Consider the following 24246-nt stretch of genomic DNA (forward strand, 5'->3'; position numbering starts at 1 on the left):
AGCATGAGGGGGTCAGGCCCTGCTCTGCTCCTCACAGAAATTATTGGCATTTTGTAGACCAGGACCAGTGTGTATCTCATGTGTTTTATGTCCCTGGGGAGGGAAACCTGGAAATCAGGACACCAATAAGAGCAGAATGGAGAGACTGTGCATCACCTACCCTTAAAATAACCCAAACTACTTTTTATGAGTGAAAAGAAAAGAAAGAAAGAAAGTAAGAAAAGAGTGTAGCATCAAACTCTGGAGATGTGGAACTGCTCTGGGGAGGTGTTCCTCTACCTCAGAGCCAACATTTCCCCTCTTTGCTCTCCTGTCAATGCAGCAGTGGCTTAACCGGGAAGGAATTTTTGGAGGAGTGACTGAAATCCTCCAGGCTGGGAAGCCCCAGGTCCCTTCACCTCTTAACAAGCTCCTACCAAACTCCCAGCATCCCTCAAGCTCCACCTGGCAAATCCCCAGCCGTGGAAACACTTGGAATGAAGGAAACAGATTTTTTTTTTTTCCCCTTTCTTTAAACTTCAGAGAAAACTCAACAAAATTCCTTCCGCAAAGCCAGGTGGAATTCTTCCTGCTCCAGTTTGAGATTTACATGATTAATTGCAGCTTATTTCACCCAAACTCTCCTCTAAGAAGCAGAAATCCTCTCTGGGTTTGGAAAAGCAGCCGTGGAGAATAATTTCCTCCATACTAAAGCTGGGTATCTTCCTCCCTTCCCACAGCACAGCTCTGCCTGCTCTTACCAATGACAACGAGACATTTCTGTCCTTGCTGTGATCTTACAGAGCAGGGAAGGAGGTGAAATATGTTAATAGCCTCAAGAATATTTTGGAGAAGACATTTTGCTTCTCGTTCTCCTTGTCCTTTGCCAGGCCTCACCCAAATCACACACGATACAAGAGGACATCAAACACAGCAGCTTTTCCACAGGTGGAAGAGATGGAGGATAGGAAAAGCAATTCCTGTGCTTCAGAGTATCTGAGTCAGGAAAAAGAAATTTGTATTGAATGGAGACTTAGAGAGCTGACAAAAATGGGATTAAAAGCCTTGTAGCCATGTGGTATTCATGTTGCCACTGGCTGTAAGTCCTGTTTTGATGCTCAGGCAGGCTAAAGAGAGGAAAAACTGTTCAGGTGGAGAGCAGCTGTGGCTGCCCCATCCCTGGAAGTGTCCAAGGCCAGGTTGGATGGGGCTTGGAGCAGCCTGGGATGGTGGGAGGTGTCCCTGCCCATGGCAGGGGGTGGAACGAGACGATCCTTAACTTCCCTTCCAGCCCCAACCATTCCAGGATAACAAATCCATACCCAACCCCCATTCTTCCAGCTCCCAGTTCTGAGCTCCAGCAGATCCCAGACCAGACTCCTCAATAAATACCCTGCAGGGAAGGACCCGACCCGCAGGCTTAGGGCCAGCCCAGCCCCCTGCAAAACCGAAACCTCAACCACCACGGAGGCTCAGGGCTGAACTGAGACCCGGCATTGATTTTGTGCCTAAATCAGACACCCACGTTGCAGAATCCAGGTTCGTTCAAGTGTTCCTTTTTTTTTTTCCCCCCTTGTAAGTACCAAAAATAAAAAGGTCGCCCTTCAAAACAAGTTCTCGTTGAAGTTTTCTCCTCTCTTTAAGCATCACGACCGCAAACACTGCCCTTCACCAAGGGAACTGCCGCGGAGTGTGACAGGGAGAAGGGGCTGCAAAGAAAAGAACAGCCCCAGTTACACCGAAATTGCTGCCTGTTCTCTGTGTCTGTTTGTCAGATCTGTGGTTAAATGTGCCTATCTGAAGTTCCATCAGCAACACTCAGGACAAAGCAGGAATGTAACAGAAAAATAAATCAGTGCCTAATAGCTTTCAGAGAAACCAAGGGGAACGCAATTATGTGGCATCTACATGCTAATCTACCAGACTCGAATCTCAAAGGAGTTCAAGTGCCCTACTCAAAATTCCTGCAGTGATAAGGGGTCTGCTGTGTTTGGCTGGGGTTGGGAGGAAAGATTTTTATGATAATTATCTTTGTGTGGAACAATTTTGCATTTTCTCTCCCGTTAATTCCGAAGTGAGCTGGGGGTGCGAGGCAGCAGGGAGATAGCCCCGCTGAAAGTAAAAAGTATTAAGGAGTCAAATATTTAATGTTGGCCTGGCATAATTTGACAGCAATTATGCAGCAAAAGCACTAGACGTTACCAGGAAGATCCAGATAAATGTTCCATAATGACAGAGATGGAAAACAAGGAGCACTTTTTGCTTGTTCACATAAAAGCCTGTTAGAAACTGAAACGCAGAACAGCGGTGAGTTTTCATTCAGATTTCTCCTTGACATCAAAAAAAAAAAAAAAAAAGGTACAGAAATTATTCATCTCTGAGTGTTGGTCTTGAGGAAATAATTAACTTTTTTTGGGGAGGGAGAGCAGTGAAAAAATAATCCCAAACTTGATACGAGTGAGGGAGTAAATATCACACTGCACCCCCAGCTCGTCAGCAAATGAGATTCCAGCAGCAAAAATCCTCAACTATTTCCAGAAATATTTGAAACTAATTGTTCATATCCTTTTAAAGGATTTCATGCAAATTCGAATCAGAAATTATATTCACATACAGGTAAAAGAAAAGAAGTTTATTGTGGGATGCCCAGAGAGAACTCCAAATTCATAAATTAATTTTGTGGAGCGTTATTTCCAACTAATAGTTTAAAAACACCTGGTAAATGAGGATGTATTTGTAGAAATAAATCACTGAATAATGATATTGGGCACATCCTTCCTTGTTTTCCTCAGAGATCAGTTTCCTGCTCAGTGTCTGTAGTGTCAGAGTCTTGGATGAATATGGGAAAAAGCATCCTAAAGGAGGAAAATCAGTGCTGGGAGCACTCTCAGATTTCCAGAACACCCCGTGTGTGTGTCCTGCTACCTGCTCACAGCTGTGGCAGTGACAAGGATGTCTTTATTCCAGCAATAATAATTTTAGTGAGGACTCTTCCACTCCCTGCCTGCAGCCCCCTTTTCCAGATTCCCTAAATCTCTGCAGAGCGGTGTTTTCCCAGCCTTGGGATGCTTTGGCCATTTTTATTACACCCAAAGGCATCTGGCTATCCTGGGGGTGGAAAAGGCTCCTCTGATCATATCCAAACCCACAAAGAGAAGGAAATGAATCTGCTTGAGGCTGATAAAAACTCGCTATAATGGACTGAGACAGCTGCTGCCACCAGGGGAAGAGTGAAAATGAGCACAAAATCCAGACAGCGACACAAGGGGAGGTCCTGGCCCAGGTTTTGTCCCAGTTCTGCCCTGCCTGAGGGGCTCAGGACTGCCAGGGGCACTGCAGAGAGGAGCAGAAGCTCCTGGGGAGGCCTTACCTTCCATGCTGGGTGCCATGTTCCCGAGGGAATAACCTCCTTCCTTCAGGCACACCAGGAGCTCTTCTCCCGGCTCGATCTCTTTAATAACTTTATAATAGACCTGGGAATGAGGAACAGAAATGGAGAGGCACGTTAAATATGCAGAGGCTTGAGTTCTGTATTGGAACCAATAACTCCAATTTCTCTGGCTAATAGGGGAGGCTGTCCCTTGATTTGGGATAATTGCTGCTCGGAGCTCGTTCTCCTGCTTTTATTTGACTCTTTGGGTGTCAGGGTTTCACAGGGCTTGGACAATAAAAAAAATTATTTTGGGCAACAGCCTCTCTCCCTAAAATTACACAAAACCTCCCTGTTGTTTGCCCTTCCTCCTAAAAGCTCAGGGTGTTTGTCACAGGGAAGGGAGGATTAAACTGATGGAATTGCCACGTTTAAGGCTCTGCTCTCGGAGCCAAAATTGGCCTCATGATTAGAGCCGAATTATCACATCTCCACTGAGTTATTTTGTTGATTATTCTCCCCATCAGCCTTCACCTGACCCCTAACCACAGACCTGAACCTCTCCAGGTGAGCAGTTTATTCACATTCTGAGCTCCTGTCTGAGCACAGACCCTGGACCATCCAAAATGTCCCCAGCACAGCTCTGTTCACCTCCTGGACCTTTGTCATTGCACCAGGAGAAAGCCCCAAAACAGAAACAGGATTCAGACAAGGAGAGCCCACGCACCTCATCATCACTGTTGTACCCCCCAACCTCACAGAAACCAGGGCAGCAGGGCCAGTGGCACCAGGGGCACACCTGAGCGGGCCCCAATGGCCTCATTCCCTCCCCTGGACCTGCTCCAGGGCTCCGTGTCTCTTGTGCTGAGGAGATTCGGTGTCTTCCATATGTTTTCCTACTTTTTGGAGTACACTGGACCCTGTCCTAACACAACACCCTGAGAATCCACCTGATAACAGTTATTACAGTTATTAACTTTTGGGTTTTAGCACTGCATTTAACAGCAATCCAAAAAATTCTTTTTCGGGGTAAAAACCATATTTCACCCAGAACAATCCCCGAAATTCGCTGCCACTCCATCTCTGCCAGCCTGTGTTTATGGGGCAGAAAGACACACAACTCCTAAATTCCTGCCTGGCTTGCATTAATTGTGTCCCCACGATGCATTTTTCCTCCCTCCCTGGCACGGAGCACGAGGCCTTGGCAGATTCGTGCCCCAGGCCCGGAGGGAGCAGCAGCTGCCCGGGATGCTCCCAGATTTGTCCTCCCTGTCCTGGAGTCGCCGCTCCGAAGTCTGCTCGGGGCTGCAGCTGCGGGGAGATGTGGTCACAGGGAGAGGGATGAGATTCCAGGGACAGGCGGCTGTAGGGACACGGGACATCCTCCCAGAGCTGCAGGGACAGGGGACATCGCCCCCAGAGCTGCAGGGACACGGGACATTGTCCCCAGAGCTGCAGGGACACGGGACATCGCTCCCAGAGCTGCAGGGACACGGGACATCTCTCCCAGAGCTGCAGGGACAGGGGACATCGCCCCCAGAGCTGCAGGGACACGGGACATCGCTCCCAGAGCTGCAGGGACACGGGACATCGCTCCCAGAGCTGTAGGGACAGGGACATCGCCCTCAGAGCTGCAGGGACACGGGACATTGTCCCCAGAGCTGTAGGGACACGGGACATCCTCCCAGAGCTGTAGGGACACGGGACATCCTCCCAGAGCTGCAGGGACACGGGACATCCCTCCCAGAGCTGCAGGGACAGGGGACATCACTCCCAGAGCTGCAGGGACAGCGGACATTGCCCCCAGAGCTGCAGGGACAGGGGACATTCCTCGCAGAGCTGCAGGGACATGGGACATCTCTCCCAGAGCCACCACGCGGTGCGGCGGGGACCGCGGAGCGCGGTTACCGCTCAGAACCTTCCCTCCACACCGAGCTCGGGAAGATCCCGACGAATCACCCCGCGTCACACCGAGCACCAAGACGGGCCGAGATCCGCCCCGGTCACCGCACTGGTCGGGCAGGAGCGCCCGCAGGTCCACGAGCGGAGCCGCTCCCCATCCCGAGGGATAATTAACGCGCTCCGCCGCCCCTGCCACTGCCCGGCGCCTCCCGATCCCGCTCCGGCGGGGACGGGCGAGGGCTCTCCCGCAGCCGTACCGGGGCTCCCACCTCTCCCCGGGACACACCGAGCAAAAGTTGTCCCTCCCGCAGCTGCCGGGACCGGGATGGGGACCGGGACGGGGATCGGGACGGGGATCGGGACGGGGACAGGGATGGGGACCGGGGCCGGGAGCGCGGCCCCCGCCCGCCCCAGCAGGTGGCAGACGCCGCCCGCCACCGGCCCCGCCACGGCCGCAGGGACCCCGCCGGTCCCTCGGTGCCGGTCCCGGGCGATGCGAACGGGGCGGGCCGGGCCCGTCGGGACGAACCGGGCCGGGTTGGGTTCCCCTGACCTGCTCGCTCCTGTCCCGCGGCCGCTGCGCTCCTCCGGTGCCGGCGGCCCGGCCGGTCGCGGGGAGGGCAGGGAAGGGAAGAGGAGGGAACGGGAGGGGAGGGAAGGGAAGGAGGGCAGCCGGGCCGTGTCTCTGCAGCAGCTCCAAGGCCGGGGCAGACGGAGTCACAGCCGCCCCCATGAACGGGGTGTCGCGGTCCCCGCGTGCTGTGACACGGCCCGTACCCGGAGCTCCGGCACCGAGCGCTGTGACACGGCCCGTACCGGGGTACAGCCCTCACTGAGCACCCGGTACAGCCCTAACCGAGTGCTGTGACACACAGCCCTCACCAGGGTACAGCCCTCACTGAGCGCCCGGTACAGCCCTTACCGGGAGCTCCGGTACATCCCTTCCTCAGCACCCGGCTCAGCCCTTTTCGGGAGCTCCGGTGCGTCCCGGTCCTCACGGGCTGTTTGCTGTCCCCGGCTGCCTCCCTCCCTCCCTCTCTCCCCGCCCCAGCACAGCCGCCACCTCCTCACAGCCTCACTGCGAGCTCACCCAAAAGTCGGTGCCTGAGCACCGGCACCCGGCACTGCCCGGGCATCTCTCACTGAGAGTTTCAAAGCAGGGACGGCCGCAAACACAAAGGCTTGGGCTGGCAAATGAAATCCCATTGCTGGCCATTGACAAAATACCCCAAACTGCCCAGAAACCCGTCCCTGCTCCTGCCGGAATCCTTGGTGTGATTCCACTCCCGTTTTCCACTGCAAACCATTCTCCCAGGGCAGACACATCTGTCCTCATCCTGCATCCAGCTGAGAGTCCACAAAAGGGACCTGGTGCCGTGGGCAGGATCTGGGCATCTCCCTGGACCTGCACAGCTCCAAAACCCTCAGCTGGAAGCCCTGAGCAGGACGAGGCTGACACGGGACACCTGTGCACAGGTGAGAACAGTTCTGAGAGACCCCTGTTCCGCCCAGCCTGGGGAGGTCATTCCTGGGGGTTCCACTGCAAAATAAAAAGCCGTCTAAAATGCTCTTTTCTCTCGTTATCTTTTTCATTTGCACTTCAGTGCTCCTCCCTGCTTGTTCTACAAAAAAAGCTTTTCCCAGGACCAAACTGCACTGAAGTTAATGGGAAAAGCGACTGAAAAAAAACCCAAAAGGCAGCCCGGGAGTGAGCCCAGAGCTCGGGGCTGACTCGGAAAAACAGAGCTCGGGATGGGCCAAGCGAAGAGAAAATAAAATAAAATAAAATAAAATAAAATAAAATAAAATAAAATAAAATAAAATAAAATAAAATGAATTGCTATTAACAGACATTTCTCTTGCAGCTGGCAACCCAAACCTGTCTAAAACATCAGCCATGGTCTAAAAGGTCCATCAAGTTCAGAGTCACAAATTTTACAGGGGAAAAATCCCTCAGAATTCCCCTGCCAAGGGCTGACACTGCCCCAGTCTCACCCTTTAACTCCTTTTCCTCTCCTGGTTGTTCTCAGAACAAAGCAGCTCCTTGTATTTAAAAATTCCCTCCAGAAATACAGGACAGGCTCCTTTAATGATCAGGGAAAAATTGGATTCTGCTGGAGTCACATTAGTTTCATCAAACATTTCATTATAATAATTAACTTCACCTCTCAGCCGTGCTGCTGATGGTCTGGGCTCATCAAAGCCTTTTTTGTTTTTTTTTATTTGCCGTGCACTGAAAAAGCTCAGATTTACAAATGCAACAAAAGATTTACATTCACAAATCAATTCTGTTTGTTTACAGAGAAGTTGCACACTTGATCAGTTCGGGTTTGCCACCACAGCATGGGCAGCTCTCCAAATTACCAGCTTTGTTTTCCACTAAATAGTTAACAGGGTAAGTAGGGTTTGGTAGTACTGAGAACATTCCTTGTCTTGATTTTTATCAGAATTATTCTGGGCAGGGGGGGTTGAAGAAAGAAAAAAATTAAAGGAAAGTTAAAACAAAACAAAACAAAACAAAAAAAAAAACCAAACAAAAAACCCCAAACAAACAAACAAAAAAAGGAAAGTAGAAATAACCCAGAGGAATCCTTTTCCAGCCTGGGTTGATGCAGGGAGCTACTGTTGATGTGAACTTGTGGCAGCAGAAATTTGCCTCTGGCTGTCTCCCTTTGCTGCTAAAACAGAACAATTTGGTGCAATCACCGAAATATCGGCCCTGCAGAACCACAGCAACCACACTCTGGGGCTGCTCTCACTCAGAGCCCAGCACTGCCTCATCTTTCCACTGAGGAAAAGAGTTCTGGAGCAGACAGAGCCTGGGGATGAGGTTTAACCATTCCCAGAGTCACGGCAAGGGATGGAGATGGAACACGGGGAGTGGGAAAAGTCCATCCCAGAATTACCTCATTAATTAGGGCCCTTCCTAAGAACCAGCCCCATTTCCCTGCTCCAGGGATTTATCTGAGCTCCCACACGTTTGTACTTCAGGGGGAAAAGAGCATTAAAAGGGGAGAAAGCAGCTGCTGTGCTCACCTAAAGATCAAAAACCCACCCTCAAACACATCAGCTACAGCAGACGAGCTCAAAACCCCAAAACCAGCCTGAAAAAAAGGTTCTTTGTGTCCTTATCTCACCAATAATTCACTCCAGGGGCAGCCCAGTGGGGATTTGTCCCTCCTGCTCCCTCAGACCTGTCCGTGTGTCCAGCTCTGGACACGGAAAAGTTCAGCCTGGGGAATGTCCAGCCAGGACAGGGCTGCACGTTTTGCTTTTGTTCCCGTGTTTTCCTCCTTTGGAATTGCCTCCCCTTTGTTTCCACTCAGTCACATTGCTTCTGATTTCCTCTTTCTAAGGCTCTGTGTGAATCCTGACCGCAGTTACCAAAGCTGTGTAAAATACACCCAAAATTCTGCATTGCACACACACCTCACACTGGCTGATTAAGCAGAGGCCTGATTTTTTTTCTATCTCCTGTTACTCCTTTTTTTCCCCCCACCCAACATCTGCACCCCAACTAAAAGCAGCAGCTGTCACCCTGATTATTATTAATACATAATAATTATATTAATGGCCATTAATCGAATTGCTCATGGCCATTAATGTAATTATTATATATTATAAATATGTTATTACATAGACTCTGTTTAGTATTTCAGACTCCTGAACTGCTCAAGTATTTTCCTTTTTAAGACAGGAGTAGCAACAGGAAAAAAGAAACCATTTCCCTTTTAGTAAAAGATATCATTTATCCACATTTTTTTTCCAGTCCTCCTTCAGAACCACAATTATCTCCAACAATCAAGGATCTTCTTTTCAAATACCTCTCCAGCACGAATAAATATAAAGAAAACTGGCTAATCTTATTCTACATGTGAAAATTTGCTTCATATTTGAAAAGCAGTGAAGGAAATGTCTCAATTAACCTTCTAAACAGAGAAATAAATTCATTTTATAGACATTATAATCTGTTAATGGGTGGGGAAAAAAAAATCACGGAGTGGTGCAGATTTTGCTGTCAATTTCCTCACTAAAAATCCAGGAAAATTCACTGTGCATTCCTGGGACTGCTCCTGGATTAAAGAAGAACAGAAGGGGACACATACACTCAAAGCACCATCTCCCCATGTTAAAAATGGTCATTTTTTTCCTGAAAAGAAAATGATTTTGATGAAAATCTTGTCCTGGCCCTTATCTCCACAGAGCTGCTTGGTTATTTAGAGGGCAATCATTTATTGCACAAGATTTTCTTTTCTATGGGTGCTTATGAGCAACCCCAAACCTTTTCCTGCTGCCTGAAGGGGAAAGATCAAACTTTCCTCCTGCTTTGGGGTAGGGAAAAATGAGGCCTCTGGTGAAATAAATGAAGTTTAAGTGCCAGGAGACAGCAGGAGGTAGGAACCAGTACTGCTTAATCACTCTGGAAATGGCTTTGGGATTCACTCTGGGAAGGGTTTGGGATGTCTCCTGAGACCTCTCCCTTTGGGGACTTCTCCCTTTGGAGCTCTCCCTGCTTGGATCCCTCCCCTCTGACCTGCAGGGTTCCCTCAGCAGAATCTCCCCTAAAACGAGCAGCCTGTGGGGTTTGGTGCACAGCAAACAAAGCTGGAAGTCGACACGAATTCAGTTTTCTAAATTTATCCCAGCGGGGAAATGAGGGGATTGATTTTTAAAGCCCAGGGCGGCCTTGGCCAAGAAAACACCCAGATGTGAGAGCCCAGCTCAGCTTCAGCTGCTCAGGCTCAGGAAAAACGTGCAACATCCCTCTTTTATTGGCACACAACTCCCAGTGACAGCAGCTAACCCAGAAGGAATAAAGTCTGAAGACATTTTGTACCCTGCAACTTGTCTAACTGCAGTGCCTTTACCATTGTGTGCTGCTCTTGCTGTGGGGTTTGGCAGTCCGGTGTTTCCAAGGACAGTTTTCCAAGGACCAGGGTGAAAAATTTCAATCTGCAGCCTAGAAATTTTATGTTGAGTCTCTGAGAGCTCAAATGCTCTTGCATTGCAGGGGTTTGTATCCAAAAGGCACCTTGGCCACTTGGGAATTACGAATACACTGAGTTTTAGGAAAGCCCAGAGCAGCTGGAAAGATCCTAAAAAGCCCTTCACAGCCCCAAATCTGCCTCCTGTCTGCTGAGCAAGACAATATTTCTCATTTAAGGTCGGTCTGAGCAGTAACATCTATTTGGGTTGTACTCGATTGGAGGTTTGTGAAGATCACAGTGTGAATTGCTCATTTTCCATCTGTTTTTGGGTTTAAGCCTTGACAAACTTTGCAAACATCATCAAAATCCTGTTAATTCCATACAAACCCCCTCGCAGGGACTGCCTTACCAGCGCTGCTGTAACCTGCCTGGCGGGTTTCAACTTTCTCCTCAGCAGACCCCAAATCCTCTCCCACTCTCACTCTCCTCTTAAAAACAGACAACAACTGAATTTCCACCCCGGGATTGCCCTCCCCACCCTCCCTGCCTGCAATTTCCATGCTTCCCATTTCCAGGGCTGGTTTCCAGCTGTCCCAGTGGGGTTTGGTGCCATAAGATGGGTTTCACGTGATTTTCTCCACCACCAGAGGAATCAGGGGCTGGATCATCAGGCAGGGACTGGATCCTGAGTTTGGGACAGGATCTTGTGTCAGGGACTGGATCCTGAGTCAGGGACTGGATCACAAATCAGGGACAGGATCACAAATCAGGGGCTGGATCATCAGGCAGGGACTGGATCATGAATCGGGAACTGGATCTTGAGTCAGGGACAGGATCCTGAGTCAGGGACTGGATCACAAATCAGGGACAGGATCCTGAGTCAGGGACTGGATCACAAATCAGGGACTGGATCACAAATCAGGGACTGGATCATCAGGCAGGGACTGGATCATGAATCAGGGAGTGGATCACAAATCAGGGACTGGATCATCAGGCAGGGACTGGATCCTGAGTTTGGGACAGGATCTTGTGTCAGGGACTGGATCCTGAGTCAGGGACTGGATCATGAATTGGGAACTGGATCTTGAGTCAGGGACAGGATCCTGAGTCAGGGACTGGATCCTGAATCAGGGACTGGATCACGAGTCAGGGACTGGATCCTGAATCAGGGACTGGATCACGAGTCAGGGACTGGATCCTGAATCAAGGACTGGATCACGAGTCAAGGACAGCACCATAAATCTGGAAGTTTGAGCCCATCCCAGGGCTGATCCACCCCTCGGTCACCTCCCCTGGATGCTGCCACTGCCCAGCACCCCGTGCCCAAGCCCCCCCGGCCGTGTTGGGGTGCGAGGGGAGCCCTGCAGGGCGTTACCTGCTCGTTGATGTGGCACACTGCCAGGTTCTGCTCGTCGCACGAACACGACACTCGGATGTACTTCAGCCAGTTCCCGGCCCCGCCCTGGCCGGCGTCGCCACAGAACTTCTCAGTGCCCAGGGCATCGGGAATCTGCGGGAGAACGGGACAGGAGAGGGGTCAGCTGGGGCCAGATGGCAGCCACGGAGGGGAGAAAGGGAGCGAAAGGGTTTGCAGGGCTGAACTCCAACCATGAAAGAGAAAAGAGAAAGGTGGGTGATTTCCATAGTTAATAAAAAGACTTATGACAGGAATAACATCGGCTCTCAGCTGTTATCTGAAGGTCCTGGCTGGCAGAACCTCCGAAGACACAGAGAGTGATCCATGAGTAAAAGGTTCAGGACTATTCTGGAAGACACAGCTCTGGTACCACAGCTCAAGTAATCAAAGCAGGGAACTCCTCCAAGCTGCACTGATGTTAATGACAATGTCCTCGACTGCTCCATCTTCACATCATCTTTTCATCCTTTCATGCAGGATTGTTTTTAACTACAAACCTTTCAAGCCAGGTCACTCTCCACAGAGCTGTGAGGTTCTGTTTTAAAGAACTCTCTACCAAGTGCACTGCTTTCATTTATCTGAGTACAGCCTGGGAAACGCAGCGGCCACATCTGTGTGGCTGGAGGTGAGATACGACTTGGCTGCTGTGCAAAAGAGGAATCCTTCAAAATAAAACCCCTCAGATACTTAAAAGTCCAGGTGTGAGGGGGAAAAAGGGTTAATTAAGGGGTGGCAGTCCAAAGAAAGTCGCTGGTTTGCCAGGAAGAGACTTTTCCTCTCTGAAGAGTTTGGTGAAGGAACGAGAGGAGATGCTCAGCATTCCAGAACAACCTTTGGGATGATCCAGTTTGTAACTCACTCAAAAAAGCACATTTAAAAATGACACAGGACACACCAAAACCAAGGAAAAGCCCTTTGAGTCCCAGCATAGCAAGGCTCTGCTCTGCTCCTAAGTGGGCCTCCCTGCACCAGAAACTCCTTTTTTCCTTAGATTCAGATTTCCCTCTATCCCAACCAGCCCCTGTGTCAGTGCAAATTACTTCAGTCATCAAAAGCTCTTAACATGCTTTTACCAGCAATTAATTCTCTCAGAATCTCGTGGGACGTGATAATACTTTCCCATCTATTTCAAGACACAGAAAAAAGAAAAAGGTGGGAAAACAAAGAAAAAGGAGAGGAAAAATTAAAGCCCAGCAATGACAGCAACAAGTTGAGCCTAAGGCTGAGCTGAGAAACCTCAGGGGACAGGTCCAGTTCAGACTCTGGCTCCCAGCTCTGAACTCCTGTGAGGACCAGGACCTGCCAGCACCACCAGAGAAGCTCCCAGCTCCCTGCACTGGTCCCAGCAGACATTTCCTGGTCTCATCCCCACCACCAACCCTTCCTTCTGCAGCTCCTTGTCTGAAAAGGGATGAGGGAAAATCCCACCTTTAGTACTGGGCTTCTTTCTTCCTATTCAGAATGTGGTGCTGGGAGTCACTGAAATGCTGCATTTTCTCCCAGAACGTGTTTGGGACAGAACTGGAAGGAGAAACAGCCTGGCTGTGCTCAGTTTCTTCATCCCCTGCCTGGCAACACTCAGGGTCATTCTCTCATCCCTAACTGGACCCTGGCACTTTCTAGAAACCCTTGGTCACCTCCTGGCAGCACCAAAGGTCTGAGGTGGGGCATTGATGGCACAGGAAGACAAATCTGTGTTGTTTGGACTTCTGAGGAATAAAAAAACCCAACAATAAAAACCTGTTCTTAGCGTGGCTGAAGCACTGCTGAGCTGAATCAAGCTAAAATATCAATAACTTCTGGTTTATCTCAGGGAGCTCCAGAAACACTGAAGCTGCCTAAATCTGGTGAGATTAAAGTGCTTCTCTCGGCCTTACTGACCCCAAATTGAGTGGCCCAGCCAAGCCAGCCCCTTGAGTGGGGACACACCCAGACACCAAGTGACTGCAGCTCCCAGGGAAACTGTTTGGAAAACCAAATGAGACAAATCATTGATGCTCAGCTGGTCTGAAGCCTCTGAAGAGTTTGGGCACAGCTTGTAGTGGCTTGAGGAGCACAAACCTCCCCGTGCCATTAATTCCTACAGCAGCAATTGGTGACTTTCAGCGGCCCTGGGAACACAAGATGGCAAATCCAGGACACACAGATAAGATTTTGAATGTCACAGCTGTATCTTACAGATGTTCTCTTTCATCTTCTAGGATTGCTTGAGAGGCCATTTAGAGACACTGAATGGCCTAGGATGGAAGGGACTTAAAGGACCATTTAGTTCCAGCCCCCTGCCCTGGGCAGAGAGCCTGGGGGAAAGCCCAGAATTCAGCTCAAATTCATTTTGCAGGGTCCTGCTCGCCAGCTCTGCCTCAGGAGGAGGTTCTGCCGTAGCTCGAAATCACCTGAAACTCTGTGGTTTTATCTGCGTGGGCATTAAAACCCAAGCTGGGGGTGTGAAATCTGACAGATCAAAACGAGAGAAAGAGAGGTGCTATGAGAGCCTGAGAAGCTGAGCTGCTGTTCTCACACACACTCACTGCCCTCCACAAATAGAACGCGCCCCCAGGGCCCAAAGCCCAAAAACGGGGTCCCTGCACCCAGCCCTCCCTCATCCCTCTGCTGCCATCGACCAGGACCCTTTGAAAATGCAATAAGCGGGGTGATCAGCTGGTCTCAGGGTGCTGCAGGACCAGTTCCAGAGCCAGGGGAGCTCCTGGGCCAGCTCAGCCCTCTGTGGCCAACACCTCTAATTAAAGACCAGGTTCACACGCTCGCACTCTTCGCTGATGGTCTCTATCAAAGTTATTTCACAGCTCAAAAGCACCGAGGAACACAGCAGCAATCACCCAGCGCTATCTGCAGTATCTGCTCGCTCTTCTGTCCAACGTTCACACACAGAATAATATTTTAAGTCTCTCTTTCACCCCCCCCAACCTGAGAAAGCTCTGGAAAAACAAACTGAAACCTTTTACCACATCTTCTTCCAGTTCAGACCAGAAGGAAATCAGAAATTTCCTCTGGCGAAATTCTGCGAACCAACTGTTTACGAGTCTTTATCAGTGACCAAAAAAAAAACCAACCCAAGAAATCATTTCCAGTTTGAAAATGCTCCTGGGATGCTCACACAGCGCTGGATTTTCTGTGTTCTTTAGGAGAGCCAGGAGATAACCTGTGCTCTAGGACAACAGATAGAGAAGGAAAATGGAGGCAAAAAGTATCGGCTACGGGCAAATTAAAGATCCCAGATGGAAGCACAGAGGGATTCACCCCACTCCTGGAAGGCTCAGCTCCCCACAGCCACCCACCTGGGGATGCTCTCACCACAGCAGGCATCTCCAGCTCTATTAAATCTGTTTATTCACAGTTAAAACCAGAACAAAGTCCCTTCCTAGCCAGGACTCAGCAGCAACTTGAACCATAAAACCATCCATCCCTGTTTTCCTGGGCAGGTAAAGGCTGGCAGCAGATATTTAGCACCAACAGCAAAAAAAACCCCCAGAGATGCCACAGGAAGACAAAACCCAACAGAAAATGATGTGTAATTATTAGCAGGACTCTGACTTGCTGGAGCTTGTTGGGGAAGATGAAACAGGAAAGCCTTATAAATATGATTGCCTAACAAAAGATTCTGGGAATATGAAAACTGTGAGCGACATCGAAATGAAGGCCATCTTTGAGATATAGAGTCTTAGTTACTGAACAACTGGGAAACAATGGTATAGCCGGCTGAAGGTAATCCCCTCTTGATTGAACAATCCCCTCTGCTTGCAGACAGGTCCAAGGGTCAGAGCAGACCCTACTAGCTCAGCAGAAGGGGTCCAAGGAGTAGTTTTTAGAAGTTAAAATGTAACACTCTATGGTAATGTAAGAACTCTTATAGGCTGTATGTAAATGCTATAGGATTTGTACCTTGTATTAGATTGGCTAGTGAGAATTAGAATATTCACTACAGAAGATGATTTATTGTATTGTAACAAGGACCTCGCGGCTCCTCTTAATTCAGCTCTCCTCTTAATTCGTCTCTCTTACCTCTTAGTTCTCTCTCTCTCTCAGTTTACCTCTCTTAGTAACTCTCTTAGCTCTTAGCTCTCTCGCTCACTCTCTCTCCCTCTCTTACACCTTGGGCCTGCTTGGAGCTGCAGCTGGCAGCTCTAAGCAGTGCCTCTGTACCCACGCCCTCTGCAATAAACTGCATGCTCCAAAGACCTGCTTATAGAGATCTCTCGTCTCCATCCGTCCATCCCCGCCGGGCCCGACCGAACCCACACCCTCATCACCATCATCGCGATCAGTTTCGACAGAGCTGACTTGGAATTTCTGCCTGTGCTCTGTGCTCAGGCTGGCTCTATAACAGTGGAGAAGTCTCTCCCAAGGGTAATTCAGCTTAGACATTAAAAGAAGTTGTCAGAGGGAAAGAAGAGGTGAAAAAAAAATGTGGGAAGATATGGGAGAGGAGAAAACAAAATAAAATCAATTTATAATTAGTAACTGGTGCTGGTTTTGCAAGTCTGTGACCATCACAGGCTGCTGTTGCAGGCAGTTTTGGGGAATGCACTTCACCTCCTTGATCCCTTTGGCTCTGAGGCACAGCATCCCTGCCCCACAGAGCTGGGCTCCCTGTGGGAACACGTTTTGTCCTTTTTATTCTGTCCCCACGTTAAACCCCAGCAGTTTGGGACAGCCCCTGCCCTGGAGATGTGCTGGAAAAGCAGACTTTCCTCTGGCCTGCAGCCTGTGGACACGCTCGGAAAGTTAATTATTGTGGGAGCACTTCCTCTGGCCACTCTTTCATTTTATCCCTCCCACCCCATCACGGATTTCTCCCTGCTTTTCTTTTCATCACTGAACACGCCAAAACTTCAGTTCATCTTCTCTCCCTCTGCTGCAGATGGTGAGTTCAGTCTTTATTTATTAACCCACGGCACCTCCCAGCACTTTTGTCTTCAAATCCAACAGCTCATCTAAGAATTCCCAAATCCCCTTCCCTTCCCTGCCAGTAACAGTGCCATGATTTCGTCTCGTGGAGTCGTTCCCTGACTCTCACAGGTCGTTCACAGAACTCTCCTTGCTCCGAAGTCCCCCATCCTCCTCCTCTCCAGTCTATCCCCTCCAAACAAATGCACCTTCGTGTTCCCTGGGATTACAGGGCTTTGACTGAGACACGGATTTGGGATGCAGAGCCAGAGCTCCGGCTGTGGCTGCGGTTCAGACCCATCCCCAGCCAGCCAAAAGGAAATTGTTGTCATGTTCCAGGGCTCACTTTGCAGCTTCATCTGCCGTCTGCCGAGCAGCGCTCGGGGTTTGGATCCAAAAAGCTCCTTGATCTCGCAGAGGCTCCGCTCCGTAATTTATGAACATCAGAAATGCTGAGTTATGGGGGAGAAGTTATGGAAAAATCCTCTCGAACGTTTACAATTTTTTTTGCACATCATTTGAGGTTTCCTGCCCCTCTAATTTGTGGGCTCTCTGTTGGGTTGTTTCTTTCACGTTTTAATGGGCAGCGTCCAAGGTTTGGCCCCGGCCGAGGTGTGCCGGGGGGCTGGAATGCCTGCGGATCTGTCGTCAGTTGGCTTAATGGATTCCTAGTGTGCATGGAGAAACGGAGCAACCAGGAGTTTGCCATCACTGACCCAGCGTCCTGTTGCTATAACATCCCTCCCCAGAAGCCCAGAGTGTAATAAACTTTCTCATCCCATGGTCGCAGGATCTGCCTCTGACAGCTTGGCTGATGTGCGCATTTTATTTGGCAGGAGTCGGAGATTTTTGCCTTTTTTTTCCCCCCCTTTTTTTGCTTTAATGACCCACGAGCTGATTTAGAGCAATAAACTGTTGCCATGAAGTTTTGTTGTGTTTCTTTTAAATAAAGGGGAGGGAGGGACTGCTGCAATTTATGACTTTCAGAAGTAACTGAAACAGAAAGTCCATTCTTGCCATGAAATGAAGAGAAAAAGACTTCATCCAGAGAAACACCTCTGTCAATGTGTAGACACGCAGCCTAGATGAACTCATAAATTCAGCACTCTGCCTGCAATTAAGCAGGCTTCCTGGTGACTTGACAAAGAGTTAATGAGAAACGTGTCAGACAAAAACAGGTCATAGCTCTGGAAAGCGCTGGGAAGAGCAGCTGAGCCAAACCCAAGTTGTCTGCTCAGGGCCGCAGGAAAAGCTCGGAGTGTGCTCAGGGAGAGCGACTTTGAGTGATGTACAGTCAGCTTCTTGTCCGAATGGAAGGTCCTGGAAGGAGCTCCCAGCCCCAAACCCACCGGATAAAAAGAGAAGAGGCTGCAGAGCTCTCATCACTACCCTGTGTGAGATGGTCACACCCTCGTTCTCAGCGTGACCCCAGGGACCTGGGCAGCACAGGGGGTTTAAACTCAAGTTCTAAGGGCTGGGAAATGGCTGCAGGATCACAGAGCTCAGTTCATCTCCTTGGCTCTCTGAGCAGGGTCCTGTCCTCAGGAGTCTCCTCACCACCTGAGTTGGGTGACTCCCATCCCCTCTGGAAACCTTCGGGTTTCCACCAGCTCTGGACAGAACCTCAGCGTATCCCAACACTGGGAATGCTCAGAGAGGAGGAAAACAAATCTTTCTGGTTCTCCTCCTGTCAAACAAGCATGTTTCTGCTTCTTCCAAACTGCGCCAGGGCCAGGAGAACCACGAATGTGAGGAAACCCAGGTGGATTGCACGGGGGCCAGTGGGATTGGGGAGGCCTGGCAGAGAATGCTGAGCCCAGTGACACTGCTGAGTTTGGTGACAGTGCCAAGCCTGGTGGCACTGCTGAACCCAATGACACTGTGGAGCCTGGTGACACGGCTGAGTTTGGTGACTGCTGAACCTGGTCACACTGCTGAGTTTGGTGACACTGCTGAGTTGGGTGACACTGCCAATCCTGGTGGCACTGCTGAGTTGGGTGACACTGCTGAGTTGGGTGACAGTGCTGAATTGGGTGACACTGCTGAGCTGGGTGACACTGCTGAGTTTGGTGACACTGCTGAATTGGGTGACACTGCTGAGTTGGGTGACACTGCTGAGCTGGGTGACACTGCTGAGTTGGGTGACACTGCTGAGTTGGGTGACTCCGCTGAGTTGGGTGACACTGCTGAGTTGGGTGACACTGATGAGTTTGGTGACACTGCTGAGTTGGGTGACACTGCTGAGTTGGGTGACACTGCCAAGTTGGGTGACACTGATGAGTTTGGTGACACTGCTGAGTTGGGTGACTCTGCCGAGTTGGGTGACACTGCCAAGTTGGGTGACAGTGCTGAGTTGGGTGACAGTGCCGAGTTGGGTGACAGTGCTGAGTTGGGTGACACTGCTGAGTTTGGTGACACTGCCGAGTTGGGTGACACTGCTGAGTTGGGTGACAGTGCCGAGTTGGGTGACACTGCTGAGTTGGGTGACACTGCTGAGTTTGGTGACACTGCTGAGTTGGGTGACAGTGCTGAGTTTGGTGACACTGCTGAGTTGGGTGACTCTGCAGAGCCCAGTGACACTGCTGAGCTTGGTGACACTGCCAACTTTGGTCACACTGCTGAGCTTGGGTGACACTGCCAATCCTGGTGGCACTGCCGAGTTGGGTGACACTGCAGAGCCCAGAGCCACTGCTGGCTCGTGGGAGGCAGAGCGCTGCTACAGCCAATGGGAGAGAGGCTGATTCAGGTTTTTCAAAAGCTGGATGTTTTTGAACTTTCACTCCCACCCAAGCCACACATCTGGAGTGGGAATTTTCCACTGGTGTGTCCATTTCCGAGCTGCTGCTGGGCTGCTGCATCCTCTGGCTTCATGAAGGGTCTGGAGGAAAAGCATCCCAGGGAAGGCTGGTCCTGGGACATAGTTCTGTCACAAGAAATAACCTTCTCATTCTTTTTTCCCACCACATCTAAAGCACATGAGGAATCACATGAAAAAAGGCTGTTTTCTCCCAAAAGTCCCTGTCCAGGTTCCAAGCAGAGGAGCCTGGATGGCTCGTATGAGCTTGGGAAGCGAGGCTGGATTTCTGGAGAGCGTTTGAATCCAGCGGAGCCTTTTGAAGGGCTGCCCACTGTTAACTACTCCTCTCTCCCACACCAGCACAGTGAGTATTTCCCAAGTGTCTGCTCTGCATCAGGATAAAAAGGTCTGGAAAAAGCTGCAGTGTCACTGCTGTGTCCTTCAGGCACCACAGATTCACTCCAGCTGAAGGAACATCAGACCTGACCCTACACTCGAAGCCTCAGGAGGAACCAACAGCAGCAAGAATCATACAGGACATCATTTACATTCTATTTACATTTACACTCATTAAATACAAGCTCCAGGAAAGCACCTCCTGCTCTCCACAGCAGAGAGGCACCATGGATACACGGCAGAGCAATGGGGCAAAGAGGAGAAGCCAAGAAATCTTGAGAAAAATCCACCCTGGCTCTGCTTTCCCTCCCCTGTCCCTATAACTCCTTGTACTCCCATGCTGGAGGTGCAGTTTTGCCACCCAGAAGACACCCTGAGTAGCACGGGATGTCACAGAGGGTGCTGCCAGCGCCGATTCCTGTCGATGCATGAAAGCAATCCCACCCCTCTCCTCCTCTCTGAGGGCAATCAGCTCCACTTGCACAGCAACATCTCATCACCACGCAGAAAAACACCGAGGAAAGATGTCAAAACAGAAGACGACTTCCAAGCTGATGGCAGGCATTTATCTCAACAAAAGCTCATTTTTCACCAGTAATGTAATTCATACCACACTGATTTAAATTAAACAGTAAACCAAAAAAAAACGTGCTCGAATCAAGTCCCAGGGCTGCCTCAGATATTGTACACACGAGGCAAGGAAGGGATTTTGAGTTCTTTGTAATATACACACACAAAGGCTTTGAAGTTTTCCTCTGCACCGAAAGAGTTCAGGACATCCCACTTTTGTATCCTACAGCATTTCGGCTCATCCCAAAAGAATTGTAATTGTAAAGTTCTAAAAGCTAAATAGATGAGAAAAAATGGGAATTTGGGAGAAATCTTCCTCTGATAAACAAAAGACAGAGGCTGTCACAGGCAGGGGAGGGTTTGGAGTCTCAGGACATTTCAGTGCATTAGGGAGAGGGAGCAGCAGCAGGAGGTGCAGCAGTGCTGAGCTCCCAGGCCTGCTCCAGGGGGTTCAACCAGACAAAAATCACTTGTATCCCAGAGCTTTTGTGGTGATCCAAAACGCTTTAGGGTCTGATTCCTCTGCTGCTATTTCCAAAGAAAGATGTGGGCTAAAATGGCTCCCTAATGAGCGGGTGCCAATTAGCCCAGGGGGAGGAAGAGCAGGGCAGCTCTCCTGGCAGAAGGGAGTGGGGCACAGAAGCTGAACAGAACTTTATTGTATGAAGATGGGAACATTTTCTGATGGTAATTTCTCCAAGAGTCCTCTCAGCACTGAGGCACAGCTGCTTCCCTTATCCCTACCCAAAAGGTGCTTCTGCCGTAAGGAAAACACAGCCAACCTTAACAATAAATTCTGATCAGCTTCTTGAGGTGCATCCCGGGAGTTCCACTGGATCAGGATGGACAGAGGGAGCTGCTGCTTGCTTTAAATCATTTCTTATTACTCCAGCCTGGGTTTAGTAACGTTTTGGGAACGGAGCTGTTGAACACCACGAACGTGGAGGCCTCTCTGGAGTGATTTATGGGCAGCACTCAGTGCCAAACCCATCTGCTGCATTTCACACTCTGGCCAAAAAAGTAGCAGAGCCTTCAACTGCCCATTCCTGGTGCTGACATCAGCTCCAGAGCACCAGCCTGGCAAAGGCCACAGCAGGAGAAAACCCCCAGGAAATGACATTGTCTTATGGCCTCTTCTGAGCCTCCTCCTTGGGAAGAATCCGGAATCCTGGCAAATCTGCTCCCTTCCCCTGCAAACGCTCTGGGATTACACTGGGTCGTTAATAATACGTGAAACAATTTCCAGCAACAGTTACCCAGGTGCCCCAGCAAGAGGTGAATGAGTTCAGAGAGCTCAGGGGCTTCAAATAGCCCCCACTTTCCCTTTAATTAATAGATTTTGGGGATATATGGCCCAAGTTCAGGTAACAGGGGGACACAGATAAGGAAGCCCGTGCCCTGTGGTGTATTTGATGGACACATCTGGGTGTTTCACTCCTGAAAACTAAGAGTGTTATTCTTAAAGCTCGATACCTGGAGTTACCCTGCAGCCTGGTTCTGGTGGTTGGGCCATGTTTGGACACCTCAGCACAGCACAAATCAAACTTTCTGTTGGGGAATTAAAGTTACTGGGAGTCAGAAGTGCAGGGAACTGAAGTTACAGGCAGGGTACGGTTTAAGCAGTGTAACCACACCAAGGTGTTAAATGTCTGGGGAGTCTGGAAAGGATGTGGGCTTTTATTCCATGTGTGACCAGTGCCAGCTGCACCCATGCAACAAAAACCACTGTGTTGGTCTCCCTTGTCTTCTCACAGAGCTTCTGCACCCTGCCTTTGGTGCTGCTCAAACAAGGGCTGACAGGTACCACCACACAACAGCGAGACACAACCACGGAAAGAAGGGAAATACCATCAAAAAGCTGCCAGAGGTGTGGTTCAGAGTGGCAAGGCAAGCCCTGAGACACACAGGTGTCACACTCTGCTAGCACTGAATTTAGAAGGTTAACAGAGGATGGGACCAGAGAGTTTAAAGGGATTCTACCCAAGCTGAGAGCACTTTTTCTTTAGCACCTTCTTGACTTGTTTTGTCTTGTCTTGTGGTCTTGTCTCTCCTAGGACTAGCCTTGGAAGAGACCCAAAGCTGTGGCTATCAGTCCTCATGCCTCTTTAGAGGCATAATTAATTAACTTGGGTTTTAGGCTAGCTAAAGCCACCACAGCTTTGATTGAGTTCTTGTTCTGAGGCTCCTGGCCGGTTTGGTCAAAGAGCTCTCGATCCTGGTGCCCGGGCTCTTTCTAATCTTATTTTACAATTTTATTTTTGTACTGTTCCTGATTAAATCTTTGTTAAATAAATTACCTTTTTATGGTAATTTCAAGAGTTGTTGGTTTTCTTATAACAGGAGTCACCACCAAAAATCTGCCAGAGGTGTGGTTCAGAGTGGCAAGGCAAGCCCTGAGACACACAGGTATCACACTCTGCTAGCACTAAATCTAGAAGGTTAACAGAGGATGATTATCCCTCCTTCCTTTCTCCATCAGCATGGATAACCACAACCCAGCAATCCAGGACCACCCATCTGAATGTGTCCACCTCTCCTCATGTTGGCTTGAAAAGCCTTCCATTTACAGGCCCAAGGGGCGCGTGCTCCCATGGTTTAACCGTGACCTGACACTTTCAAAACAGAGATTTACAAAAAAAACAAAAAAAAAGAGGAAAAAAAAAAAAACCAAACCCACCAAAAAGCAGCCCCAGCAGGGCTGTGCTTTCCCCCACAAGCACAGCTGCACCCCAGCTCCCCTGACACAGGAAACCCCCCCAAAGGGCCGTGCTGGGACGGGGAAGCCGAGTCCTTGTAACCTTTCTTATCAGCAGCGGGGCCGGCAGCTGCTCGGCAGCCCCGTTCTCGTGCTCTTTAGGTGTGAAATAGGTGAGTTTGTGAGCTGGGCTGGAACTGAGAACGAGAACGAGAGGATATTCGAGGTTCCCCTGCCGGCAGTGGATCGGAATCAGCAGCAGCAGCCCCCTCTTTGAGGAGCTCGGAAAACAAAGCAGCCCAAGAGAGATTTCCTCTCGCCGCACTCCCAACGTGCTGCTCAGCCCTCAGAGAGCTGAGATGTGTGATCTCTTTGGGGTGATGTTTACCAAAAGCATGACCCAGAGAAGGTGCTAAATGAGGCGCCGAGGCCTGTGGGCCTGTCCCAGACTCCCACCACTGGCCTACGTCATGCACGAGAGCTGCCTGCTGGTTTATCTTATAAATATCATCAAACGTGAGGGCAAGAGGCCTTCCCAGCACAAAGGCAGGGCTGAGCCTTCCTGAGAGGGATTTCGGGGATGCTCAGGGCAGGAGGGGCTCACAGGATCAACCATCAGCTGCCCTGCCTTGGGCTGCTGGAAGGACAACAAGGACCTGGGATGAGGGAGCTGTTCCAAAGTTAAAAATTCCCTCTGCTGTGGGGTTGTGAAGCATCCAGGCTTACCCCAGCCCTTTGCCTTTGGATGTTGGCTGAAGAGTGAGAGCAAGGCCAGGAAAGCAGATCCTCAGGGCACTTCCAGAGAATCTGCTCCATGCTGGTTTGCCTCCCGAGGGCTGTGAAGATTATTCACATCATCGAAATCTTGAACTTCAAGATTGTTGCTGTTACACACAGTTTGTTTTCAATGTGAGCATCACTGAAATCAGAACTGGTGACACCAGGGTGGGCATTTTGCCTCAAGTTTGCTTCTATATGAGAAAAGAAGGTTTTGGAGTCAGTTCCCACCTAAAGATATAAAAGTCTTTTACAGAAGGGGAGTCCTCCCCCCCAGCCCGACAGCTGCCTGTGGTTTTAGCAGCAATCTCACTCTCAGACACACAAAGAAGATGTGCAAAGTGTTCTGCCCTCAGATTTATGCAGTGAATATGATTCTTTCCCCTCCAACACAGTGACTCATACTTCTAAAGAAATTCTAGGGTGCTCATTTCCCACCAAAATCTCAGAGCTAATAATTTTCTGCCCATTGGTTGGTGAGACATCCATGAGAGGTTCACAAAGCTTCAA

At 49.8% G+C, this 24246-nt stretch overlaps 1 protein-coding gene across 1 annotated transcript in view; it reads right to left on the reverse strand.

Moving 5' to 3' along the window:
• Positions 1-24246, reverse strand: part of PRDM16 (PR/SET domain 16) — a 294806-nt gene that overhangs the window by 37628 nt on the left and 232932 nt on the right. The window contains exons 4-5 of the mRNA XM_069034721.1: positions 11555-11689; positions 3350-3452 (exon numbers count right to left, since the gene is read on the reverse strand). Of these exons, the coding sequence (XP_068890822.1) occupies positions 3350-3452; positions 11555-11689 (238 nt within the window). The remainder of the gene's footprint in view (positions 1-3349; positions 3453-11554; positions 11690-24246) is intronic.

Source organism: Aphelocoma coerulescens, chromosome 21 (assembly GCF_041296385.1).
Source record: "Aphelocoma coerulescens isolate FSJ_1873_10779 chromosome 21, UR_Acoe_1.0, whole genome shotgun sequence".
In the NCBI taxonomy this organism is placed as follows: Eukaryota; Metazoa; Chordata; class Aves; order Passeriformes; family Corvidae; genus Aphelocoma; species Aphelocoma coerulescens.